Below are 23,910 nucleotides of genomic sequence, written 5' to 3' on the forward strand. Positions count from 1 at the left end.
TCATCTGTAGGACTGATGCTGAGGTTGAAACTCCCAATACTTTGGCCACCTGATGCAAAGAACTGACTCCTTAGTAAAGACCCTGATGCTAGGAAAGATTGAAGGCGGGAGGAGAAGGGGATGACAAAGCTTGAGATGGTTGGATGGCATCACTGACTAGATGGGCATGAGTTTTGAGTAAGCTCTGGGAGTTGGTGATGGATAGGGAAACTTAACATGCTGCAGTCCATGGGATCACAAAGAGGCAGACATGACTGAGCGATTGAACTAAACTGAACTGAACTGAATTATATATTTTCAGCGGCTCTGGATTTTCATTTCTCTATTTGAGGCAAGCAGGGGCTGCTCTCTATTTGTGACCCTTGGTCTTCTCATTGCTGTGGCTTCTCTTGTTGTGGAGCACAGACCATTGGTGCGCAGGCTTCAGTCTTTGTGGTGCTTAGAGCTGGTTGCTCCAAAGCATGTAGTAGCCTCCTAAACCAGAGATCGAACCAGTGTTCCTTGCATTGCAAGGCAGATTCCTAACCACTAGATCACAAGGGAAACCCCTGCTTTATGCTTTTTCAAGTGGTCTTCCTTTCGAATTTAAATTATTGTTCTAATTGTTCTCTGCCTATATAAAAATGTAAAGATTTTTTTGTATATTGATTTTAAATCTTGAGAATTTAGTAAAAGTTTTATTAATTTAAAAGTTTTGGAATAGATTCCTTAGGATTTTCCATGGAGACTGGTACACGATTTGTATATGTGTTTTTTCGTTTACAATTTATATGTCTGTTACTATCTGTTTTTCGTATTATTTTACATTGGCTTGGGTATCCAGTATAATGCTGAACGGAAGTGTTTTGAGAGGAAATCTTGCCTTATTCTTAAAAAGTGTATATTCATTCACCGTTAAGTGTGATGTTTACTGTAGATGTGTCATAGATGCCTTTTATCAGTTTAAGTTCCTTTATACTCCTATTGCTAGAAGTTTTTTTAATGAATAGTTTTGGATGTTGTCAAATGATTTTCCTATGATGATAATGGGACTTTTGTTCTTCATCTGTGAATCTGTTGAATTACAGTCTTTCATTTTTTCATTGGTAAAACCTACTTCCTTTCCTGGGATAAAATGTACGAGGACATGATTTTTTTTTAATTTTTGTAACGGGCTGCTGGATTTGACTTGCTGTGTTTTGTTAAGATTTTTTTGCATGTCTATGTTCATAAGGGTTATTTTGCTATAGTTTATTGTTGTTCTTCCTGACATGGTTTTCTATTTTTATTGTCATGATATTGTTGGCCCATAAAGTGAGTTTGGAATTGTTCCTTTTTTTAAAAATTTGACTGTTTGCGACCCCATGGACTATAGCCCACCAGGCTCCTCTGTCCATGGGATTCTCCAGGCACGAATATACTGGAGTGGGTTGCCATTTCCTTCTCCATTAAAATTTGAGAAAACTATTGTGCAAAAATGATGCTAATTCTATGTAATTGATAGAAGTCATCTGTGAAATGTAAATCTCTGTGTTACTCTCTCCATACACCTCACCCTCTCCCCCCTCCCCCACCCCCATGTCCATAGGTCTTTTCTCTAGGTCTATTTTTCCATTGCTGCCCTGGAATTAAATTCATCAGTACCATCTTTTTAGATTTCATATATATGTGTCCATATGCAATATTTATATTTCTCTTTCTGACTTACTTCAGTTTGTATAATAGGCTCTAGGTTCTTCTACCTCTTTAGAATTGACTCAAATGTGTTCCTTTTTATGGCTGAGTAGTAGTCTGTTTTATATATATACCACAGCTTCTTTTGGAGAAGGCAATGGCACCCCACTCCAGTACTCTTGCCTGGAAAATCCCATGGGCAGAGGAGCCTGGTAGGCTGTAGTCCATGGGGTCGCTAAGAGTCGGACACGACTGAGCGACTTCACTTTCAATTTTCACTTTCATGCATCGGAGAAGGAAATGGCAACCCACTCCAGTGTTCTTGCCTGGAGAATCCCAGGGACGGTGGAGCCTGATAGGCTGCCGTCTATGGGGTCACACAGAGTCGGACACGACTGAAGTGACTTAGCAGCAACAGCTTCTTTATCCAGTCATCTGTTGATGGACATCTAGGTTGCTTTCATGTTCTAGTTATTGTACACAGTACTGCAATGAACATTGGGGGTGAATGTGTCTTTTGCAATTGTGTTTTTCTAATTTTTTAATGTAGAAGCAGAAGTGATTAATTTGAAATCTCACACCAACAGTAAAGAATCTGCCTGCAGTGTGGGTGACCTGGGTTTGATCCCTGAATTGGGAAGATCCCCTAGAGGAGGGCATGGCAACACACTCCAGTGTTCTTGTCTAGAGAACCCCATGGACAGAGAAGTCTGGCAAGGTATAGTCCACGGGGTTGCAGAGAGTCAGACATCATTGCACGCACAGATGTGGAATCAAATACAATTTCCCCTTCCTCCTTAGTAATATAAGCATTTAATGCTATATATTTCCCGAAAGTACTCTTTGAAGAAAGCTGAGTGCCAAAGAATTGATGGTTTTGAACTGTGGTGTTGGAGAAGACTCTTGAGAGTCCCTTGGACTGCAAGGAGATCCAACCAGTCCACCCTAAAGGAGATCAGTCCTGGTTGTTCTTTAGAAGGATTGATGCTGAATCTGAAACTCCAATACTTTGGCCACCTCATGCGAAGAGTTGACTCACTGGAAAAGACCCTGATGCTGGGAGGGATTGGAGGCAGGAGGAGAAGGGGATGACAGAGGATGAGATAGCTGGATGGCATCACCGACTTGATGGACATGAGTTTGAGTGAACTCTGGGAGTTGGTGATGGACAGGGAGGCCTGGCGAGCTGTGATTCATGGGGTCGCAAAGAGTCAGACACAACTGAGCAACTGAACTGAACTGAAAGCACTCTTTTACTGTATCCCGTAAGTTTTGATATGTTTTCCTATTTATAGAGATAAAAAGTAATTTTCCCTGTGACTCCTTTGACCCACAGTTTATTTAGAATAGGGACTTCCCTGGTGGCTCAGATGGTAAAGCATCTGTCTACAATGCGGGAGACCCGGGTTCAATCCCTGGGTTGGGAAGATCCCCTGGAGAAAGAAATGGCAATCCACTCCAGTACTATTGCCTGGAAAATCCCATGGACAGAGAATCCTTGTAGGCTACAGCCCATGGGTTCGCAAAGAGTCAGACATGACTGAGCAACTTCACTTTCACTTTTACTTAGAATAACGTTCCAGATGTTTTGTTAATTTTTTCCTCTTATGTATTTTTATTGTTTTTTTTTGCTTAATTCCACTGTGTTCTAAATTTTCAACTTTATTGAGAATTCATTTATAGCCCATGATATTCTCATTCTGATGAATATTTGATGTGTTTTTGAAATGTGTTGCTTGGTAGAGTGATTTATTTGCCTCTGTAACAATTAGATTGTGCTTAGTCACTCAGTTGTGTCTGACTCTTTGAGACCCCATGGACTATAGCCCATCATGCTCCTCTGTCCATGGGATTCTCCAGGCAAGAATACTGCAGTGGGTTGCCATGCTCCCCTCCAGGGGATCTTCCCAACCCAGGGACTGAACCTGGGTCTCCCACATTGAAGGTGAACTCTTTGCCATCTGAACCAGCAGGGAAGCCCAACAGTTAAAGTAAATTGATTAATAATGAGGGATTGATTCTGTATACCAAAATTTGAGGATGCTCAAGTCACATAGTTGGCTCTCTGTATCCAGGGCACCTGCTTTTAAGGATTCAACCAATTGACAGGATCTTGTAGTACTGTAATATTTATTGGGGGGGAAAATCCATGTCTTCCTTCAGGGAGTGGCTGTTAAGGTTCTAGTATTTATTTTCTTTTCACATTTAGTGTTTTCTCTAGAGTTTACAATATGCATTCTTAACTCATCACTCTGTACCTTGAAATAATATACTACTTCAAGTGTAGGGTATGAGTATCTTTTAAAAGTGTACTTACGTTTCTCCTTTCTTGTCATTTGTAATCTTTCTGTCATTGGTTTTATTTTCATGGGTTATAAATTCCTTAATGCATTATTATTTTTTGCCTTAGATAGTTTTCTTTTAAAGAGTTTTCAAAATGAGAAAAAAGAATGTCTTTTGTATTTAACAACAGTCTTAACAATTCTGCCTCTCTCTGGTTTTTCTGTGACATTTCAAATTTCCATTTGGTATTGTTTTCCTTCGGTTGAAAGAACTTACCTTAACATTTTTTATAGTAAAAGTCTGTGGACAACAGACTCTCTCAGCTTTTATTTGTCTGCAGAAGTCTTTACTTTGTTTTTTATTTATGAAATACGTTAGTGTTTTCAGTGTTTGGCTGAGAATTAGAATTTAAAAGCATATTATAGTTTGGCAGTTAACAGATTTAGTTTTCCTTCAAAGATCAACTGGCTCCTTACTAGCTCAATGTATTTATTATCTTTGCTTGTGTAGTCTTATAAAACAATTATAAAGTAATGGTTGTACTGCTTTTAATAAAGTGCATTTTGTTTAATGTATACTTTATAGAAGGTACTTACTATGTGATAGTCATTCCCTTTGTTTTTTTCCTCCCTTCCCTAGAGTTTTTATGGATGGTATTTGTAGCAGCAATTGTTGTATTCTTGGGTATAGTTATTTCTATACCACAGAAAGATCGTCAATATAAACTACTTCTAGAGAGGCCTGGTGAGAAAGAAACAGGAAAAAAAAATTTTTTTTCCATTTTTCTTGCCTTGGTTTGTTGAGTATAGGATCATTAATTTTTATTGTGTTCGTGTCCAAATTATAAAGTGCTTTTCTGTTATTTACTGAACATTTTCCTAAAAGTCAATTATTATACATGTTAATGTGTAGCACCATATCTGGAAGGGTAGATGACTGGTGGAAATACATATTTATGTCTTGTGGATGATCTGTCTGGTAATGATACACTGCTTAATTCTTTATGATATTGAAAAGAATTCTGATGCTGACACTGGCTTAGGGACCTTGGGAAGCTTACTTAACTTATGCTCACCTCAGTTTCCTTGTTTAAGGTTCTCATCTTAGAGTTATTAGAATAAATGAGGCTATATGCTTTAATTACTCAAGACATAACATGTTCACAAAACGGTGGTTCTTCATTATCTTGTTTTTTACTTTTTGTTTCTTTGTGAAATTACAGACATGTATGAGGCTTCCCAGGTAGCTCAGTGGTAAATAATTCACCTGGCTATGCAGGAGATGCAGGTTCAATCCCTGAACCTGCATGGAAAGATCCCTTGCAGGAGTAAATGGCAGCCCACTCTAGTGTTCTTGATTGGGAAATCTCATGGACAGATGGAGCCTGGTGGGCTACAGACCATGAGGTCACAAAGAGTCAAACGTGACTGAAGCAACTGAGCATAGCTTTATACTGAAGATCAATTCTTCAGAAAACATTAATTCAAGAGCTTTATAATTTCTAAAAGTAATTTGATTGGCTAAGAGTAGAAGACATCTGAATACTAATAGAAAACAAAACATAAGCTGAAAGACAGAATAGAGGATGGAGATAAGACAAAAGTAGTTATCAGATTTTGAAGAGAAAATAATTTTTTTTCTTTTGATAGGCCATTCTTTCCTGTCACTTCGTGTGTCTCATAAATTTTCTTTGAAAATTGGACATTTTGAATATTGTTAAGTGGAAACTGAAAATTGAATTCTTTTCCTTACTCTCTCGTGTTTGTAGTTATGGGTTGTTAGTGCTATTAAGAAAAAGACAGTTATCTTCCTTTTATTTTGCTCTGTGCTGGAGATTTCTTCAATACTTAGGCTGTTTACATCTCTGCCATAGCTTTTACTTCTACTAGTGTAGAACCTAAAGGTCAGCTACAGATGAAATCTTAAAGTCTTTGTAAGCCTTTTCTGAATGTGTGACCTGCTCTGGGCATACATGTGGCTTTCTGGATTACCCAGTATACACCGTATACCCACAATTGCCTTCTTTCCCCATATCTTCCTTCCCAGGCTTCTAGATCTGTCTATTGCTTGTGTCAAGTGTTGTTTTGCTCCAGACTGCTGCAGGTAATATGTGTGACTTTAAATGCTTTTAGCAAAAGTGTCCTAACTCTTGAGATGTTATGATTCGTTAAAGCAAAGAGAATCCTTTGGATCTATCCTTGAGGGAGCTGCCAGTCAGGTTTAGACTCACAGTTCTTTGAGAATAAGGTCCTTAGTGCTCCCTTTGGAACTAGCAACCCTTACCATGGTGCAGGCTGGAGTCCTTGTAACTGCGGAAGTCTGGGCTGTGGAGGATTGAAGGTGGGATAGTGCTTTTCACAACAAAACAACAACTTCTTTTTAACCAAGTCTTCCTTGGGTTATTGTACATTTTTTACTTTATTTCAGAAATTTTCCGAAGTTAATGTGCCAGTTTTTCCAGATCATAAGTATGTTTGTTTCTTTCTGTCTCTCTCTCTTTCTTTTTTTAGGAGGATATACTGCCCAGTCTGCTGTTTTTTGGTGACATCATTTCCAACATTCTTTTTCAAAGGAAGATGTTGTAACTGATTTCACCTGAAAATAGAATCTGGAAGTGAAAACATATTTAAGCCTGATTTTAATAAGTAAAAATTGTGTGTTGAATACTTAGCCTCTTACTTAGACAATTTTGCCTGAATTTTGCCTGTGAAACCTTACATATTTTCTAAGTGATAAAAAAAGAAAAAGTAAGGCAACCAAGGGATATAAACAAGAAGGAGGAAACATTTTCTTTGACTTTGTGATCATCTCTGGAATATTAAAAGTTATACAGCATTAAGAGCAATTCATTGCCCAAAGAGAAAAGTGGATTATGGTAGTAGAAAGTCTGGCTTACAACCTGATGATGGACCATGAATTTGTGAAGTCCTCCTGCCAGCCTGCTTCCTTCCCTCTTCCTCTCATCTGGCCATCTTTTCATTCCATGTTAAATATTGAGTAATTTGCATAGGTTTGTCAGTGTGCCAGTAATCTGGATAAGGTTGATAGGTAAGAAATAATCTTTACCCTTACAAAGCTTGCTGTAAAGTGAGGGTTAGAAAGAAATTTGTAAACATCTGGGATATACTGAAATGATTATGGTGATGTAGATAGGTTGTAATGAGAATTCAGGGAAAGGCTCTGTTTGTAGTTAGTAGGAGGACTTTCTGTGTTAAGTTGTATTTAAACTGATACTTGGAGGCTTCAGTTCTGTTCAGTTCAGTCGCTCAGTCATGTCCGACTCTTTGCGACCCCATGGACCACAGCACGCCAGGCTTCCCTGTCTATCACCAACTCTTGGAGCTTACTCAAGCTCATGTCCATCGAGTCGGTGATGCTATCCAACCATCTGTCTCATCCTCTTTTGTCCCCTTCTCCTTCTGCCTTCAATCTTTTCCAACATCAGGGTCTTTTCTAAGGAGTTAGTTCTTCACATCAGGTGGCCAAAGTATTGGAGTTTCAGTATTTCAGTTTCAACATCAGTCCTTCCAATGAATATTCAGGACTGATTTCCTTTAGGATTGACTCCAACACTCACATCCGTACATGACTACTGGAAAAACCATAGCTTAGACTAGACAGACCTTTGTTGGCAAAGTAATGTCTCTGCTTTTTAATATGCTCTCTAGGTTGGTCATTTGGAGGCTTAATGGAAGTTAAAATTAGAAGTTGGGAGAGAGCCCTATCTCATGCACAGGGAATAACATTATACAGAGTTTTAAAGGACTTCCCTGGTGGTCCAGTGTTTGAGAATCGGCGTTGTAATGCAGGGGACATGGTTTCTTTCAATCCCTGATTGGGGAACTAAGATACCACATGCAGTGGGGCAGCTAAGCCCCCCTGCCACAACTGGAGCACCCATGTGCTGCAACTAAGACCAGATACAAGCCAAATAGATAAATATTTGTTTTAAAAAGAGTTTTAGGTGAAATGAGAAATGGCATTACAGAAATGTTCTTTATGACAGTAGCTAGGGACTGGGAAGTAGAGGAAGCTGCATGTGGGATGCTGAATTGGCGCTTTATAAGCAACAGGACTGGAAAAGGTCAGTTTTCATTCCAATCCCAAAGAAAGGCAATGCCAAAGAATGCTCAAACTACCGCACAGTTGCACTCATCTCACACGCTACTCAAAATTCTCCAAGCCAGGCTTCAGCAATACATGAACTGTGAACTTCCGCATGTTCAAGCTGGTTTTAGAAAAGGCAGAGGAACCAGAGATCAAATTGCCAACATCCGCTGGATCATGGAAAAAGCAAGAGAGTTCCAGAAAACATCTATTTCTGCTTTATTGACTATGCCAAAGCCTTTGACTGTGTGGATTAAAATAAACTGTGGAAAATTCTGAAAGAGATGGGAATACCAGACCACTTGACCTGCCTCTTGAGAAATCTGTATGCAGGTCATGAAGCAACAGTTAGAACTGGACATGGAACAACAGACTGGTTCCAGATAGGAAAAGGAGTACGTCAAGGCTGCATATTGTCACCCTGCTTATTGAACTTCTATGCAGAGTACATCATGAGAAACACTGGACTGGATGAAGCACAATCTGGAATCAAGATTGCCGGGAGAAATATCAATAACCTCAGATATGCAGATGACACCACTCTTATGGCAGAAAGTGAAGAGGAACTAAAGAGCCTCTTGATGAAAGTGAAAGAGTAGAGTGAAGAAGTTGGCTTAAAGCTGAACATTCAGAAAACTAAGACCATGGTATCCAGTCCCATCACTTCATGGCAAATAGATGGGGAAACAGTGGAAACAGTGGCTGACTATATTTTGAGGGGCTCCAAAATCACTGCAGATGGTGATTGCAGCCATGAAATTAAAAGATGCTTACTCCTTGGAAGGAAAGTTATGACCAACCTAGACAGCATATTAAAAAGCAGAGACATTACTTTGTCAACAAAGGTCTGTCTAGTCAAGGCTATGGTTTTTCCAGTGGTCATGTATGGATGTGAGAGTTGGAGTATAAAGAAAGCTGAGCACCGAAGAATTGATGCTTTTAAACTGTGGTGTTAGAGAAGACTCTTGAGAGTCCCTTGGAGTGCAAGGAGATCCAGCCCGTCCATCCTAAAGGAGATCAGTCCTGAGTGTTCACTGGAAGGACTAATGTTGAAGCTGAAACTCTAATACTTTGGCCACCTGATGTGAAGAACTGACTCCTTAGAAATGACCCTGATGCCTGGAAAGATTGAGGGCAGGAGGAAAAGGGGACAACAGAGGATGAGATGGTTGGATGGCATCACCAACACAATGGACATGAGTTTGGGTAGACTCCAGGAGTTGGTGATGGTCTGAAGACTCCATCTGGTGATGGTCAGGGAGGCCTGGTGTGCCGCGGGGTCTCAAAGAGTTGGACATGACTGAATGACTGAACTGAAGCAATGTTATCTAGCTTAGAGTTTATCCACAGAGTTGCAAAGAAATCCAACAGGTTAATGATTATCCAATTTGATCTAATTAATGTAAACTGAATTATTCTTTATGATCCTAACTAATAATCTTTCTAAATAAAGATATTTAAAACTCGATACTTAAAAAATAAAAGATACTTGAATCACTAGTAATTAAAACCATAGAACTTTCAGAAGATAGTACATTTGCAGGCCAGGATTTTATATTCTAAATTTTTATACAATAATTTTTATGCTTTAATGTAAATACAATTTAGTTAACTAAAAAAGAATATTTTTATTTATTTTCTTTTTCTTTTTTCCTTTTTTTATTGCCAGTTTTCGTGTAATTGGGCCTTCAGTTTTCTTTACTGTGATTTGCCATCTCTGAATGTTTCATTTCTTACCCACAGAAATCATTTTGTCTTTCCTCATTTTACCCATACATTGTTCTTAAGGCACTGATTTTTTTTCATAGAGCTACTATGACATGTCCCAGCTCGATGTTTTAAGTTTATACCCTTGACTTCATAACAAGGCATTTCATTACATTTTTTAGTCTAGATTAGAAGTTTGGATCTGCCACTTAACTCATGTGTGACTTTGGTTATATTGCTTACCCTCATTTATCTCCATTTTCCTTTTCTGAAGGCAACTATGTCTTTTCCTCATAGTGTTGTTAAAGAATTGTTTAAATAATGAAGACTGATTGTTTCTACTTTTTCTTGTATGCTTTGCTTGATAAATACTGAACTATTCATTACAAGGGAAGAGTAAATATCTCCCTAATGATGGAATGATAGTTATAAGCAATTAGCCTCCTTAATACTAATGTGTTAACAACTAATGTGTTAAAAATTAATAGGGTTAGAAAGACCATCTGAAAACATAGGTCCATTCTGTTATAACACATATAATAAATATTGTTACAGTTTCTGGCAGTGAAATCAAGGAGCTGTAACTATGTCTTTTTGTTTTTTGTTTGTAATTAAGTGATGTATAGAAAGGGGCATTTTTTTTTAAATTGTGAAAGATGGAAACTTAGGCTTCACATAATAGCCTGATTGTTAGAATTAAACAATTATAATTGTTCATTCCTTTAAAAACAGTGTTTTTTCTTTTTTACCGCTGAGCCCATTTCTTCTATTTATACATTTGATAATGTTTCTTAATTATACTAGATTCTATTTAAGCATTTACAACTAATTAAGGAGATCAGTCTGAAGAATTTGTGAGTGTTCTTCCATTTTAGTGTATGCTAATTTTACATAGATTTATTCTGAGGCTTACAGAATTAAACATTGGAATCTACTTTTTTTAGTTCAGTCAGTAAGTTGTCCACGTCATTCTTTTTCAACCTACTTTATTTCTCTGTATGGTTTGATTCTAGAGAACCTCTTCTGAGTTACTAATCATAGGTCCCAAAGTTGACAGTAGTGACCCAATTCAGTTGGATATATAAATATGAATAAATAAGCAGTTCTTGGTTTGAACAGTTAAACTGTTGCTTGAGTTGGTTTTGCTAGATTGACAAGTAATATCTAAAGGAGTACACAGTCCATAATAATTTATCATTTACCAGAAACATAAAGGTTACCCTGGCTGTTTCTTTGTACTTTAGATGTGTGTGATCAGATGACTACGTTTTTTACCTCAAAGTTGGGGTTAGAGAACAAGTAATATCTAATTTTAACTCCTTGATTGAATGCTCCTGACTTTGTTACTATGTGCTTATAAACCAGCTACTTTATTTATTTAATCTTCACAACAGCCTATTAGCTAGGAACTTTTATTCCCATATGTAGCATCATTAAGGGTCACATAGCAAATGAGTAGTACAGCAAAAATCAGCATACAGGAAATCTGAATTCAGAGCCAATCTCTTAACCTTCCTCATTGCTGTTTTTGTTAATAAACCAGAAATAGGAGGAGTTGAAATTGTTTGCCATGTAGAAATAAAACCAAGGTTTAATCAGAGAAAATATTTAGTTCAGTAAAAGGTCAGAAGTCAGCATAAGGGTTATAGTCTCTTATAAAATTGAATTTTGGAGCTGTTACAAAGAAAATATGTATACAGAGTATAATATTTCACAATTTGAGAATACTTTGTTTTTAACTCTTAAATTTTAGAAGACTTTTAAAATGTTCTTAGGTGAGATTTTATTGCTTTTGTGAAGTTTTATAAAGAAAGACTTAGTGGATTTTGATCCTGGGTTCTCTATCTACTAGTTTTGTTAAATTTTTTCATGTTGCTTGAACTTTCTGTACCTGCGATTCCTTACCTGTAAAATAAAGATAATAATAGGTTTCTTTGTTAAGCACTTAGAATAAGTATTAAACGACTTATGAAGTTCAGTTCAGTTCAATCACTCAGTTGTGTCCAACTCTTTGCAACCCCCTGAACTGCAGCATGCCAGGCTTCCCTGTCCATCACCAGCTCCCGGAGCTTACTCAAATTCATGTGCATTGAGTCAGTGATGCCATCCAACCATCTCATCCTCTGCTGTCACCTTCTCCTGCCTTCAGTCTTTCCCAGCATGAGGGTCTTTTCCAGTGAGTCAGTTGTTTACAATCAGCTTCTACATCAGTCCTTCCAATGAATATTCAGGACTGATTTCCTTCAGGATGGACTGGTTGGATCTCCTTGCAGTCCAGGGAACTCTTAAGAGTCTTCTCCAACATCACAGTTCAAAAGCATAATTCTTTGGTGCTCAGCTTTCTTTATGGTCCAACTCTCCCATCCATACGATACACGGCTAAATGAACCTTCGTCGGCAAAGTAATGTCTCTGCTTTTTAATATGCTGTCTAGGTTGGTCATAGCTTTTCTTCCAAGGAGCAAACATCTTATAACTTCATGGCTGCAGTCACCATCTACAGTGATTTTGGAGCCCAAGAAAATAAAGTCTGTCACTATTTCCATTGTTTACCCATCTATTTGCCCTGAAGTGATGGGACTGGATGCCATGATCTTCATTTTTTGAATGAGTTTTAAGCCAGCTTTTTCATTCTCCTCTTTCACTTTCATCAAGAGGCTCTTTAGTTTCTAGCATAAGGGTGATGTCATTGGCGTATCTGAGGTTATTGATATTTCTCCCGGCAATCTTGATTCCAGCTTGTGCTTCATCCAGTCCAGCATTTCTCATCATGTACTCTTTATATAAGTTAAATAAGGTTAAGTAGTGTTGTTATTATTGCAGTTATTTTCCCATCTATATTATATTATGTGCTCATCCATCTGTATTAATGAAAATCTTTCATGATGGAAAATTAATTCCACTTCTTGAGTCTAATCTCTAGTCCCTAATCTTATCTTCCTTTATTTCCTCTTTCTCAGCTACTCACTCTTTATGTCTTCTTTTATACTTTATATAATTTGTAAGGCAACTTCAACCTTTTTTGAAATAAAAATAGATTCTATGTCAATACAAATATACATTTTTATTTCTAGAATTTAGCACTGTTAGTGCATGGGCCTTTTGTATCCGCAGATATACTTCTGTTTCTTAGAACAGGAAGTTCTAGTCTTTAATAAATATAGTATCTATTGAATAAGGAAATGAATGACTTCAAATTTGTCACATATTTTGTATATGCCTATTATCCTCTGCCTAAATTTCCCATTCTCTAGATCAAAAAGATACCCAAGTTGTTAATGTTTTTCTTAAAAATGGTACTGATTACTGAATAAACTAATTCATGTGTGATTTGACCAGTATAGAATTAAGAGGATCATCATATCTTTTATTCCATGTGTATTTGTCTGTCATGGTACTTAAAGTAGCGTTTAGGAGGGATAGCAGTACTTATGACTCACTTGGCATAATGTCACAAGTCAAACACGTTGCCGCCTTTCCCAGTTTACATGTTTGTTTGTTTTTTTAAGTACCACTGGATATTAGGTATTTCTCTTTTAAACAATTTTACCATTAATTCTTTCAACATTTATTATAAGTTTGCTAATATAGTTTCTTATTTCTTCATATTCTATACATGGATATTAGACCCAGTTATTCTTTTTTTTGTGACATCTTTTTTGTCAGTCTAGTAATATAAAAGAAAATGAATTTCCATGCCTTGACATTCAGCTTTAGTGATCTGCATCTTCTAGTATTTATCCCTTTTCAGAGTCAGTGCCTTTTTAAGAAGATTTGTCCCAGAACTTGCCTCTTAGTCATTTGTTCTACTTTGCTCTATTCTTTGAGATTTGAAATTGCCTTTTCCCATTTGAAAGAAAAAAAAAATTCTCTTAGACAGTTTTATTTCTTACAGTGCCTTTCACTTATCTGTAGTGACATTTTTTTTAATCAAAATTAGTTTTCGACTAGAAGACTTGAAATTTTTTAGACTCTTAATATGTTTATGCTAGCTAAATATTTGTTTTGTTGTATATATAACCTCTCATATGATCATTAGTGATTTTTTTCTGTTTCTTTTCAGCTGGTTGGTGGAGAATTTGACTTGGAGATGAACTTTATTATCCAAGATGCTGAGAGCATAACGTGCATGACAGAGCTTTTGGAACACTGTGATGTCACATGTCAAGCAGAAATATGGAGCATGTTTACAGCCATCCTACGAAAAAGTGTTCGGAATTTACAGACTAGTACAGAAGTTGGGCTCATTGAGCAAGTATTGCTGAAAATGAGTGCTGTAGATGACATGATAGCAGGTATGGGATTATCTGATAGGAAAGTATAATTTAAATATTCATATACTTCTCTTATTCTCTAGTTTAATATAGGTTTGTTGAAGCTACCTTGTTTTAAAATAGATAGGTCAAGATGTATTGGAAATGTGCTGTTTATATTAAGGGAAAACCTGAAGAATGAAAGATGATTTCTGTATCAGACAGATACAATTACTATTCTGGTTTCCCGGGTTTCAGAAAATCTGAGTAATGTGGAATAAGTGCTCTGAGATCTGTCAGAAAAAGGAACAGTACCTTTCGATGTAGAACTTAAACTTTTACATAATTAAAATACTATAATACATATTATATTTCTATAAAGTTGGTACTTTATTAAAAGTTCTCTGAACTCCATCTTCTTCAGTCTGACATTTATGGAACAGGAAATGCTAAAAGCCTTAGGACAAGCATGTTGTGATTTTTGAAAGTGTCACTCTTACTCTGCTATTTTTTGGAGGAACTTTTGTATTAAATGCAGACATTGTGGATTAGAGTATACAATTTGCATGAAGTTTCAAGATAAAAGTTTTAATAATTTTGTGTTGTTATATGTTATTTGAAATAATGATTTTGATATGTGTAGTTCTTCATCATCAGTCCTTTACTCACATGCAAATCCATTTCCCTCTGTGGTTAGATGCACTTAAGTAAAAATATTTTGAAGGATGGTCCCAGAGCACCAGCTATTTCCAGAAAATAAGGAGTTTGTGATGATTCTCTTAAGCCATGAGTCTTTAGCCTAACTTTCTTCTGACATGAAAAGGTTTCATAATTCTAAAAGTGCTAGTATAATTCCTCTCAATATCTGATCATATCTGATCCTTAAAAATAATTCAAACACCAGAAAATCCTTATAATGTTTTGCTTTATGGATAATTAGTTTTAATATCAGTAGAACAAAATATTAAACAGGAAAGAAGGAATGAAGAATAAAGATCAATGCTTTTTAAAATTTAAACAATATTTCACAATTTTGGTTTTCTTATAGAATATATTAAAATCATTTGTAATTGCTTTCAAGATGGCGTGTATCTCTATTTAGAATAATTTAGCATTCTCTGTCTTGGTTACTCATGGTTAACTTGAAAAATAAGAATCAAAATTAAAAGGTATTTTTGATGGAGATATGGTACCATTTTGCTAAATTTTAGCATTAGCAGGAATTTATTTGTATAAGCTTACGAGTACACATGTTGTATAGAACATCATTTGATCTTTAAATCCTCATATCTGAGTTTAAACCCTTAAAATTCTTTCCCTTTTCTTTCTTTTTTGTAAATAAAGTGCACTTTATAGAGTACACTTTAGAAAGTGAGCCACAATTACTAACATACTGTACATAATTCATGAGTACTGAAGTAAGGTGATAGTAAGCTTGATATTACCAAGAAGCTCCTATCTTCACATTTTCTGTTATATAAAGCCTCTTAGTTCCCCTATCCCTTATTCTCATTAATAATATGGATAACACAAAATTTTCACTTTTTGTTATTTAAACGTTAAAAAAGTGTTAGAAAATTTTCTCTGCCTTACTTTTCAGTAGAGAAAATAAAATCTAGATAACATACTAATGAAGCCCCAGTAACCACCAAAAGGCTACTAAGTTTTCATTCTGAGTATTTTGTAACATGCTACATTAAAAGAGATTCTTTTCATGTAATAATGTTGACGGTATCACTAGAAGGTGTTTAAACATCTGTTGTAAATTGATAGTATATTTTATAGTATTTTATCTCCTTTAAAAATCTTGTATGAGAAAAGTTTTTATAGTGAAATTAAAACTTGAGGTGCTTGTTTATGTTATCTGTATAATAAATAAGAAATTTTAATAATTATGTAATTAAATGCAAATTTAGTAGATTTTTTTTTGTGACATATGTAGGAGATGAGATAAAGGTTTGGAAATACAATTCTTTTACTGTAGTATGTGTAGACATACCTGAACAAAATCTTCTATGAAGATTTTGCCATTTCAGCTAGTTGCTTTAAAATGCTTAATATTAACTTTTTATCACAGAGATTGCTTACTTACAATGGTGTTATGAGTAAGTCAGCTTATTGATGACTTAACCATATTACATTTCTATTTTCAAATATATACATAATAAATATTTTTAAAGTCTCAAAGTTCAGCTATTAATCTGTGATATTAAATAATGTATTTATCAATAACTATTTCAGTTTATCCTAACCTAAACTATTAATTGATGATAAGCTTCTTATAATGTTTATATGTATTTATTATAACTTGTGTAGTATCTGAGGTCTTAGTAAGTGCTTTAAAAATTGAGATATGTAGATTTAAATATTTAATATCTTGCAAAGAATGACTCATAGAGGTACTATGACTCACACTGTCTAGAGATGAGAAAGTAATCAGAGACAAGAGATTAAATGTATTTTTTTTTCTTATTATCTAGTGGGCCGGTATATCTCTTATATGCACATAAATACATTGTCATAATGGATATAACTAGTCAGGGGTTGAAATGGTGCTTCCATTTAGAGACTAGTGGGTAAAAATCAGAGCTCTGAAGACATATTGCCTAGGTTTGAATTTTAACTGTACCTCTTACTAGAGTATGTGCTTTGGCAATGGAATTAAGTTACCTGTGCCTCACTTCCTCATTTTTAGAAGAGGTTAATGATAATACTTAAGCTTGTTACAGGGATATGTGAAGTTAATGCTTGTAAACCACTTGGAATGATGCCAGGCAAGGAGTGAGTACTCAGAATTGTTGCTGATGGGCCAGGGGATATTTCAAGAATATATTTTATTAAGAGTAGATAATTCTAAAACAAAATGTGGTCAAACATCAGTTTTCATTTGAAAATAACAAATTTACAATGTTAAATCATTGTAGCTTTGCATATTTTTGCCTGTCTTTCCCTGCATATAGCAGATTTATGTGCATGTATATATATTCTGGGAATTTATAAAATCAAATTTTTATGACTTTGCAAAGAGAACTTAATTGAAATCATAGTTCCGGGTGGGAAAAAAGTCTTTAAAGTATTTTTTTCTTATATGATGATTGATAATTGTTAATTCAAATGGCTATTCATGAGGTCATTTGGCTATAATGGATACCAATATATATGTAGAAATGATGAGATAACTTTTGCTCTTTCTAAAAGTGTATTACCTTGACAGATGACAGCTTATGACTAGAGTTCAGAATAACTTTATTTTCCTTTGAAGATCTTCTAGTTGATATGTTGGGGGTTCTTGCCAGCTACAGCATCACTGTCAAGGAATTGAAGCTTTTGTTCAGCATGCTTCGAGGAGAAAGTGGAATCTGGGTAAGCTGTGGTCAAAGTGAAAAGTATTCAATATCAGTGCATTAATACTTAATGTTCAACAATTTGTCTCTAGAGAGCTATAAACTTGAATTGGTAATAGAAATTATTCCTCCTAAATAGTTCAGTAAATGATTTAAAAATAATTTTCTCTCTAGTTAGAAAACAGTCTGATGGTAAAGGTGATATATTAGATATTTTTGTTAAATTTGTACAGTGACATTTCTCTTTTTTGTTTCCCTAGCCAAGGCATGCAGTAAAATTATTATCCGTTCTTAATCAGATGCCACAAAGACATGGTCCTGATACTTTTTTCAATTTCCCTGGTTGTAGTGCTGCGGTAAGTTTTAAGTACTTGTTTGTTTTTATTTACTTTAAGTCAATTCTGTTATGGCATAATTTACCCACAGTCAATTCAGCAGTTTAAAAAGTACAGTTTGATGAATTTTGAATAATCCCTTCACTGTTACCACAGTCATGATTTAGAACAATTCCATCACTCCCCAAAATTTCCTTGTCTCTTTGAAGCCAGCTCCCTCTCCCTGGTCCTCTCCTTTGCAACCTTTGGTTTATTTTGTGTTTGTATAATTTTACCTTTTTAAAAATTTCATATAAATCAAATCAAATAGTATCTAAGGCTTTTTCTGTCAGCCTTCTTTTACTTAGCTTAATGCTTTTGAGCTTATCTACTTTATAATAGATTATCAGGAGTTTATTCTATTCCTTTTATTCTGAGTAGTATTACATTTTATGGATATATACTATAGCTTATTATTCACTAGTTGCTGGACTTTGGGGTTTTCAGTTTTTTGTTATTATAAGTAAAACTATTAGGTCTCGAGTGTAGATCTTCTGCAGGTATGTTTTCTTACCTCTTGAGTAAGTACATAAGAGTGGGATTGCTGGGTTTCTTATTAAGTGCATATTTCGTTTCATAAACAAGCAAATAGCTTTCTGCAGTGAAAAATTTTGCATTCTCATAAGCAGTATATGAAAATCCCAGTTGATCTGCATCCTGGACATTCATTTCATTCAGTTCAGTCCTGTCTCTTTATTTTGAGACTTGTAAACGGTAGTATAAAGGTAACTCATTGTAGTTGTAATTTTGTGTTGCCCTTATGGGTGATATTGAGCATTTTTCTTGTGTTTATTGGCCATTCTTTAATCTTTTGTGATGTTTGTGTTCAAATCTTCTGTTCACTTTAAAAAATGTGATTATTTGTCTTGTTATCTCAAGAGTTCACTATACATCTGGGATATAAGTTAATTTGGAAATGCATTTGTCAAATACTTTCTCCCAATCTGATGCTTGTCTTTTTATTTTCTTAATATTTCTTGAAGTGCAGAAGATTTTAATTTTGATAAAGTTCAATTAAAATTTTCTTCCTTTTATTGCATATGCTTTCTGTAGTCTAAGAATTGGTATAAACCAAGGTTATAGGGTTTTTTCTCTTCTGCATTCTACTGAAAGTTGGTTATGTTAGCTCTTCTGTTTAGGTCTTATGTTAGGATCACACAAAGATCCCTTTTGTGTGAATTTTTTAAAATATGGTGTGAAAGAAGATTGGAGGTTAAGTTTTGTTTGTTTTAACATGTGACTATTAATTATTTCATAACCATTTGTTGAAGCAACAGTTCTTTACACTTTGGATTGTGTTGATACCTTTCTTGAAAACTGTCTGGCCATTTTTGTGTGAATCTAGTTCTGAATATTCCAACTCATGAAACACAATATATTTCTCCCTTTGTTTCATTTTCTTTTGATTTTTCAGCATTTTGTAGTTTTTAGCATGCAAGTATTAAACATTATTGGTTACATTCATTCAGAAATAGTCCATATTGTTTTATGTTAATATATAAAAATGCAAAATTTTATTATTGTTGACCTTATATTGTTAGAACTTAATAAACTCACTGACTTGTCCTAGCAAGTTTTAGTAGATACCTTTTAATTGCATTTCGTACCTTATTACACTGGCTAGGACCTACAGTTAGTAATCATAACAGTTTTGACTTAGTCTTAGGAAAAACATTAAATATTTCACCATTACATATGCTATTAGCATTACATTTTAAGGTAATGTCCTTTATCAGGTTGAGGAAATTCACTTCTATTCATATTTGCTGGGCATCTTTTTTTTTTTCACAATCAGTATGTTAATGTCATTGTTGAATTTCATAAAATACTTTTTCTGATTTTATTGAAATGATCATATACTTTTTCTTCTTAATCTTATTAATGTGGTGAATTACAGTGACTGATATTTCAGTGTTAAATCACCTTTGCATTCCTGGGAAAAAATCTATTTGATCACAGTGTAACAACCTTTTCATACAATACTGGATTTGATTTGCTAATACATTACTAAGAAATTTTACAGTTATTTTTATGATTGATTTGAGGATACATTTTTCTTTTCCTGTAAAATCTTTCTCCAGTTGTGATCTTAAGAATCATAAACTTATTTCCTCGTAAAATGAGTTGGGAAGTATTCATTTCTCTCTATTGTGTAGAATTGATAATACTTACTCTTGAATGTGGGCTTCCCAAGTGGTGCTAGTGGTGCAGAATCTGTCTGCCAGTGCAGAAGACCTAAGAGATGCACCTTTGATCCCTGGATTAGGAGGATCCCCTGGAAGAGGGCATGGCAACACACTCCAGTATTCTTGCCTGGAGAATCCCATGGACATAGGAGCCTGGTGGGCTACAGTCCATAGGCTGGCAAAGAGTCAGACACTACTGAAGTGACTTAACACACACACACACACACACACACACACACACACTCTTTAATGTATGCTAGAATTCACTATTGAAGCCATCTGGGTCTGGGATTTTGTTTGTGAGAAGGTTTTAAATTACAAACTTCATTTCTGTAGTAGATATAGGAAAGTTTTTTGTTTGTTTTGAGTGAACATTGGTAGTTTTGTGTCTTTCAAGTAATTTTTTTGGTTGATTTCAGTTATCAAATATATTGGCATAAAATTTTCATCCTATCCTCTTATTATCCTTTTAATGTCTATAGGATGGGTAGTGATGCCTCCTGTTCCATTGTTACTATAATTTCCCTCAGTCTGTTGTACTGGAAAGTGAAAGTCACACAGTCATGTCTGACTCTGCGATCCCATGGACTGTAACCTGCCCAGCTCCTTTGTTCATGGAATTCTCCAAGCAAGGGAGTATTGGAATGGGTTGCCATTTCCTTCTGCAGAGGATTTTCCTGACCCAGGCATAGAACCCAGGTCTAGCTGGAGGTGTTTCCATTTTGTTGCTCTTTTCAAAGAAATAGCTCTTTCAATCCTCTTGATTTAATCATCTCAATCTGTATGGTAATATTGTAGAGCATATGTGGAATTTTTGGCTAGAAGAACAAGTTTTGATTTCAGAATCCTCTAGTTCATTACTGTAGAGGACTAATCTTTAATGTTTCTTGGCTTTCATGTAAAATATTAGTACTTTCATAATAGAATAGGGGTTGTGGGCCTATAATAAAATAATGTACTATTTAAGCACTGTAAAGTTGTAAAACATCATGTAAATATTTATTGCTCTTTGGTTATTTTAAGTAATTCAGTTTTCTTGCAATCTCCCATTTTTTTTCAGCCATTCTCCTAATATTATATTTTTTCCTGAATATTTTGCTACTAATCTTTTTTTTTTAAGCTACAGTTTCACCAACTATGAACAAAACATAGGAACATTAAAAAAAAAATACAGGATGGAAGTCAATCATTTTATGTATCTGTTTGTTAGAGTGGAACATATATAATCTACAGAGAAAACACTGTCACTGTCCCTAAGTAGGTGAGGGTTCTCTTAGATATAATAGTTCTGTTCACACACATACATATTTCTAACACATTTTACAGAACTGTTGTTGATCTGATGTCTGACAGGTTTCAGTCTAAGGTATGGGAAAGAAGAGCAAAGTGTTTTGAATGAAATATAAGCAAGTTCCTGTTTTATATATAGAATTAACAAAGTTTAGCTAAAGCTAATGAATGACTCTGGTTTAATAAATTCCCTGAATTGCCTCAGTATGGTTGCAGTTCATCCTGTTTTTAGCTATTTGGCCATCAATTACCTATCAATATGCAATATGTTTTACATATACATAACATGCACAGAGATCATTTTAATGTCATTAGTAGTATATGTTTGAATTGTTTTTGCTCATGGGATATTAGTAGACTTATACTATCTATTCCCGTTTTCCTGGTTTTCCCTGCATCACTCATTTTCTTTTTTTTTTTTTTTAAATTTTTATTTTTACTTTATTTTACTTTACAGTACTGTATTGATTTTGCCATACATTGACATGAATACACCACAGGTGTACATGAGTTCCCAAACATGAACCCCCCTCCCACCTCCCACCCCATATCATCTCTCTGGATCATCCCTGTGCACCAGCCCCAAGCATCCTGTATCCTGCATCAACATAGACTGGTGATTCGTTTCTTACATGATAGTATACATGTTTCAATGCCATTCTCCCAAATCACCCCACCCTCTCCCTCTCTCTCACAGTCCAAAAGTCTGCTCTAACATCTATGTCTCTTTTGTTGTCTCGCATACAGGGTCATCATTACCATCTTTCTAAATTCCATATATATGTGTTAATATACTGTATTGGTGTTTTTCTTTCTGGCTTACTTCACTCTGTATAATCGGCTCCAGTTTCATCCACCTCATTAGAACTGATTCAAATGTATTCTTTTTAATGGCTGAGTAATACTCCATTGTGTGTATGAACCACAGCTTTCTTATCCATTCATCTGCTGATGGACATCTAGGTTGTTTCCATGTCCTGGCTATTATAAACAGTGCTGCGATGAACATTGGGGTACACGTGTCTCTTTCAATTCTGGTTTCCTTGGTGTGTATGCCCAGCAGTGGGATTGCTGGGTCATAAGGCAGTTCTATTTGCAATTTTTTAAGGAATCTCCACACTGTTCTCCATAGTGGCTGTACTAGTTTGCATTCCCACCAACAGTGCAAGAGGGTTCCCTTTTCTCCACACCCTCTCCAGCATTTATTGCTTGTAGATTTTTGCATCACAGCCATTCTGACTGGCATGAAATGGTACCTCATTGTGGTCTTGATTTGCATTTCTCTAATAATGAGTGCATCACTCATTTTCATAAAGAGTAGTTTGGATCAAGGGTATAGTCTGTGTAAAGGAGGAAGTAGGGAAGAAACAGGAACTTTTATAACTATTATTTCATTTGAGTCATACAGTCTGTACAAGATAAGTGACATTACTGCTGTTGTCAGTTGAAGAAACTAAGTAATAAGCCTCCTCAGTTTAAACATTGTTCATAGCCTTAGAGTCACAACCTTAAGAATTTGCCTGATCTTAAATTCAGTATTTCACTTAACAACAAATTGGCTAATTATCAAGCATGTTACTTCTGCTGTTGAACTGCTGAAAAATTTAGATAGGAGCTGATTTTAAACCCTTCCTATCACAGTGTTTTGATGATCTGCTTCTGAATGAGCATGAACCAGTGGCATTTTAGTAATAAAAAAATACATGGTGTTTGGACCGCTGCTCACATTGGTGCCTTTGGATGATTAAAATCATGATACCATTTACTTTCCCTCCAAAATGACCAAAATAACATATTAGGCCTTCTGAATTGTATGTCACATTGTAGAGATACTTTCTATGAGTTTTATTGCCTCCATATGAGCAATTTGGTAATATTTACAGAGAGTTAATTGAATTTTTCAATGATTTGTGTGAAGGTAAATGATAAATATAAGATTACATTTTATATGCCCTGTTACCTTTATGAATATATTGTTTAGATTTGTTTTTCATGATTATTATCTATTTCATGAATTTGCTTAATTTAAGAAATAGTACACTTCTATATTCATTGAAATAGTTAACTGAATGCATCCTATCTGAACATCAGAATCTTCTCCATTTGTATTTTTGCAAAATGAGACAGAAATGTAAATTTTGGAGTCAACTAGTCTAGGAGGCAGTGAGGGATACAGATTTCAGAGTTCTGTGGACTCACTAGACACAATGAGGGACCCTATTTATGGATACCAAAATATTGTAGAAGGAAGTATGGAAGAAATGTGAAGACAGCTTAAACCCATAATCACAGACATAGTCCAAAGGACATACCATTATCACCATGGGATAATGGGTATTTAGGCCTGAATGATTTGGGAGTAAATGAACCTGAGTTCTACATTAGGCAGTCCTCTCACAAAAGTTAGCTTTTTATGCACTGATTAAGGGAGCATATATGCATTAAAGAGTTGGAAAAAACTAGGGATACAAAGTGTACTGTATGAAAGACTTTGGTTGGTACATAAGTAAGAACAGGAAGTTGAGTCATACCCTTTAGAAATGGGACATTTTAGGTCCCCTAAGCATTTTTTCTAGCTGTTACTTATTAAATTTAAGACTATACTTCAGTAAAAGATAATTTTAGAATATATATGTAATAAAAAATAAATTTAAGAGACTGTCCTTGAGTAGAGTTAACTATCTTGTTGAAGAGATTGGCCATAAATAAAGATT

The 23,910-nt window shown here is 35.1% G+C and overlaps 1 protein-coding gene across 7 annotated transcripts in view; it reads left to right on the plus strand.

Annotated features, from left to right (window-relative positions):
• The window catches only part of NBEA (neurobeachin), a 667,995-nt gene that overhangs the window by 76,120 nt on the left and 567,965 nt on the right, over nt 1–23,910 (plus strand). For all 7 annotated transcript variants that reach the window (XM_018056646.1, XM_018056648.1, XM_018056650.1 and 4 more), the window contains exons 2-4: nt 13,813–14,044; nt 17,265–17,365; nt 17,607–17,702. In XM_018056646.1, the coding sequence (XP_017912135.1) occupies nt 13,813–14,044; nt 17,265–17,365; nt 17,607–17,702 (429 nt within the window). The remainder of the gene's footprint in view (nt 1–13,812; nt 14,045–17,264; nt 17,366–17,606; nt 17,703–23,910) is intronic.

This window comes from Capra hircus, chromosome 12 (assembly GCF_001704415.2).
Source record: "Capra hircus breed San Clemente chromosome 12, ASM170441v1, whole genome shotgun sequence".
Classification (NCBI taxonomy): domain Eukaryota; kingdom Metazoa; phylum Chordata; class Mammalia; order Artiodactyla; family Bovidae; genus Capra; species Capra hircus.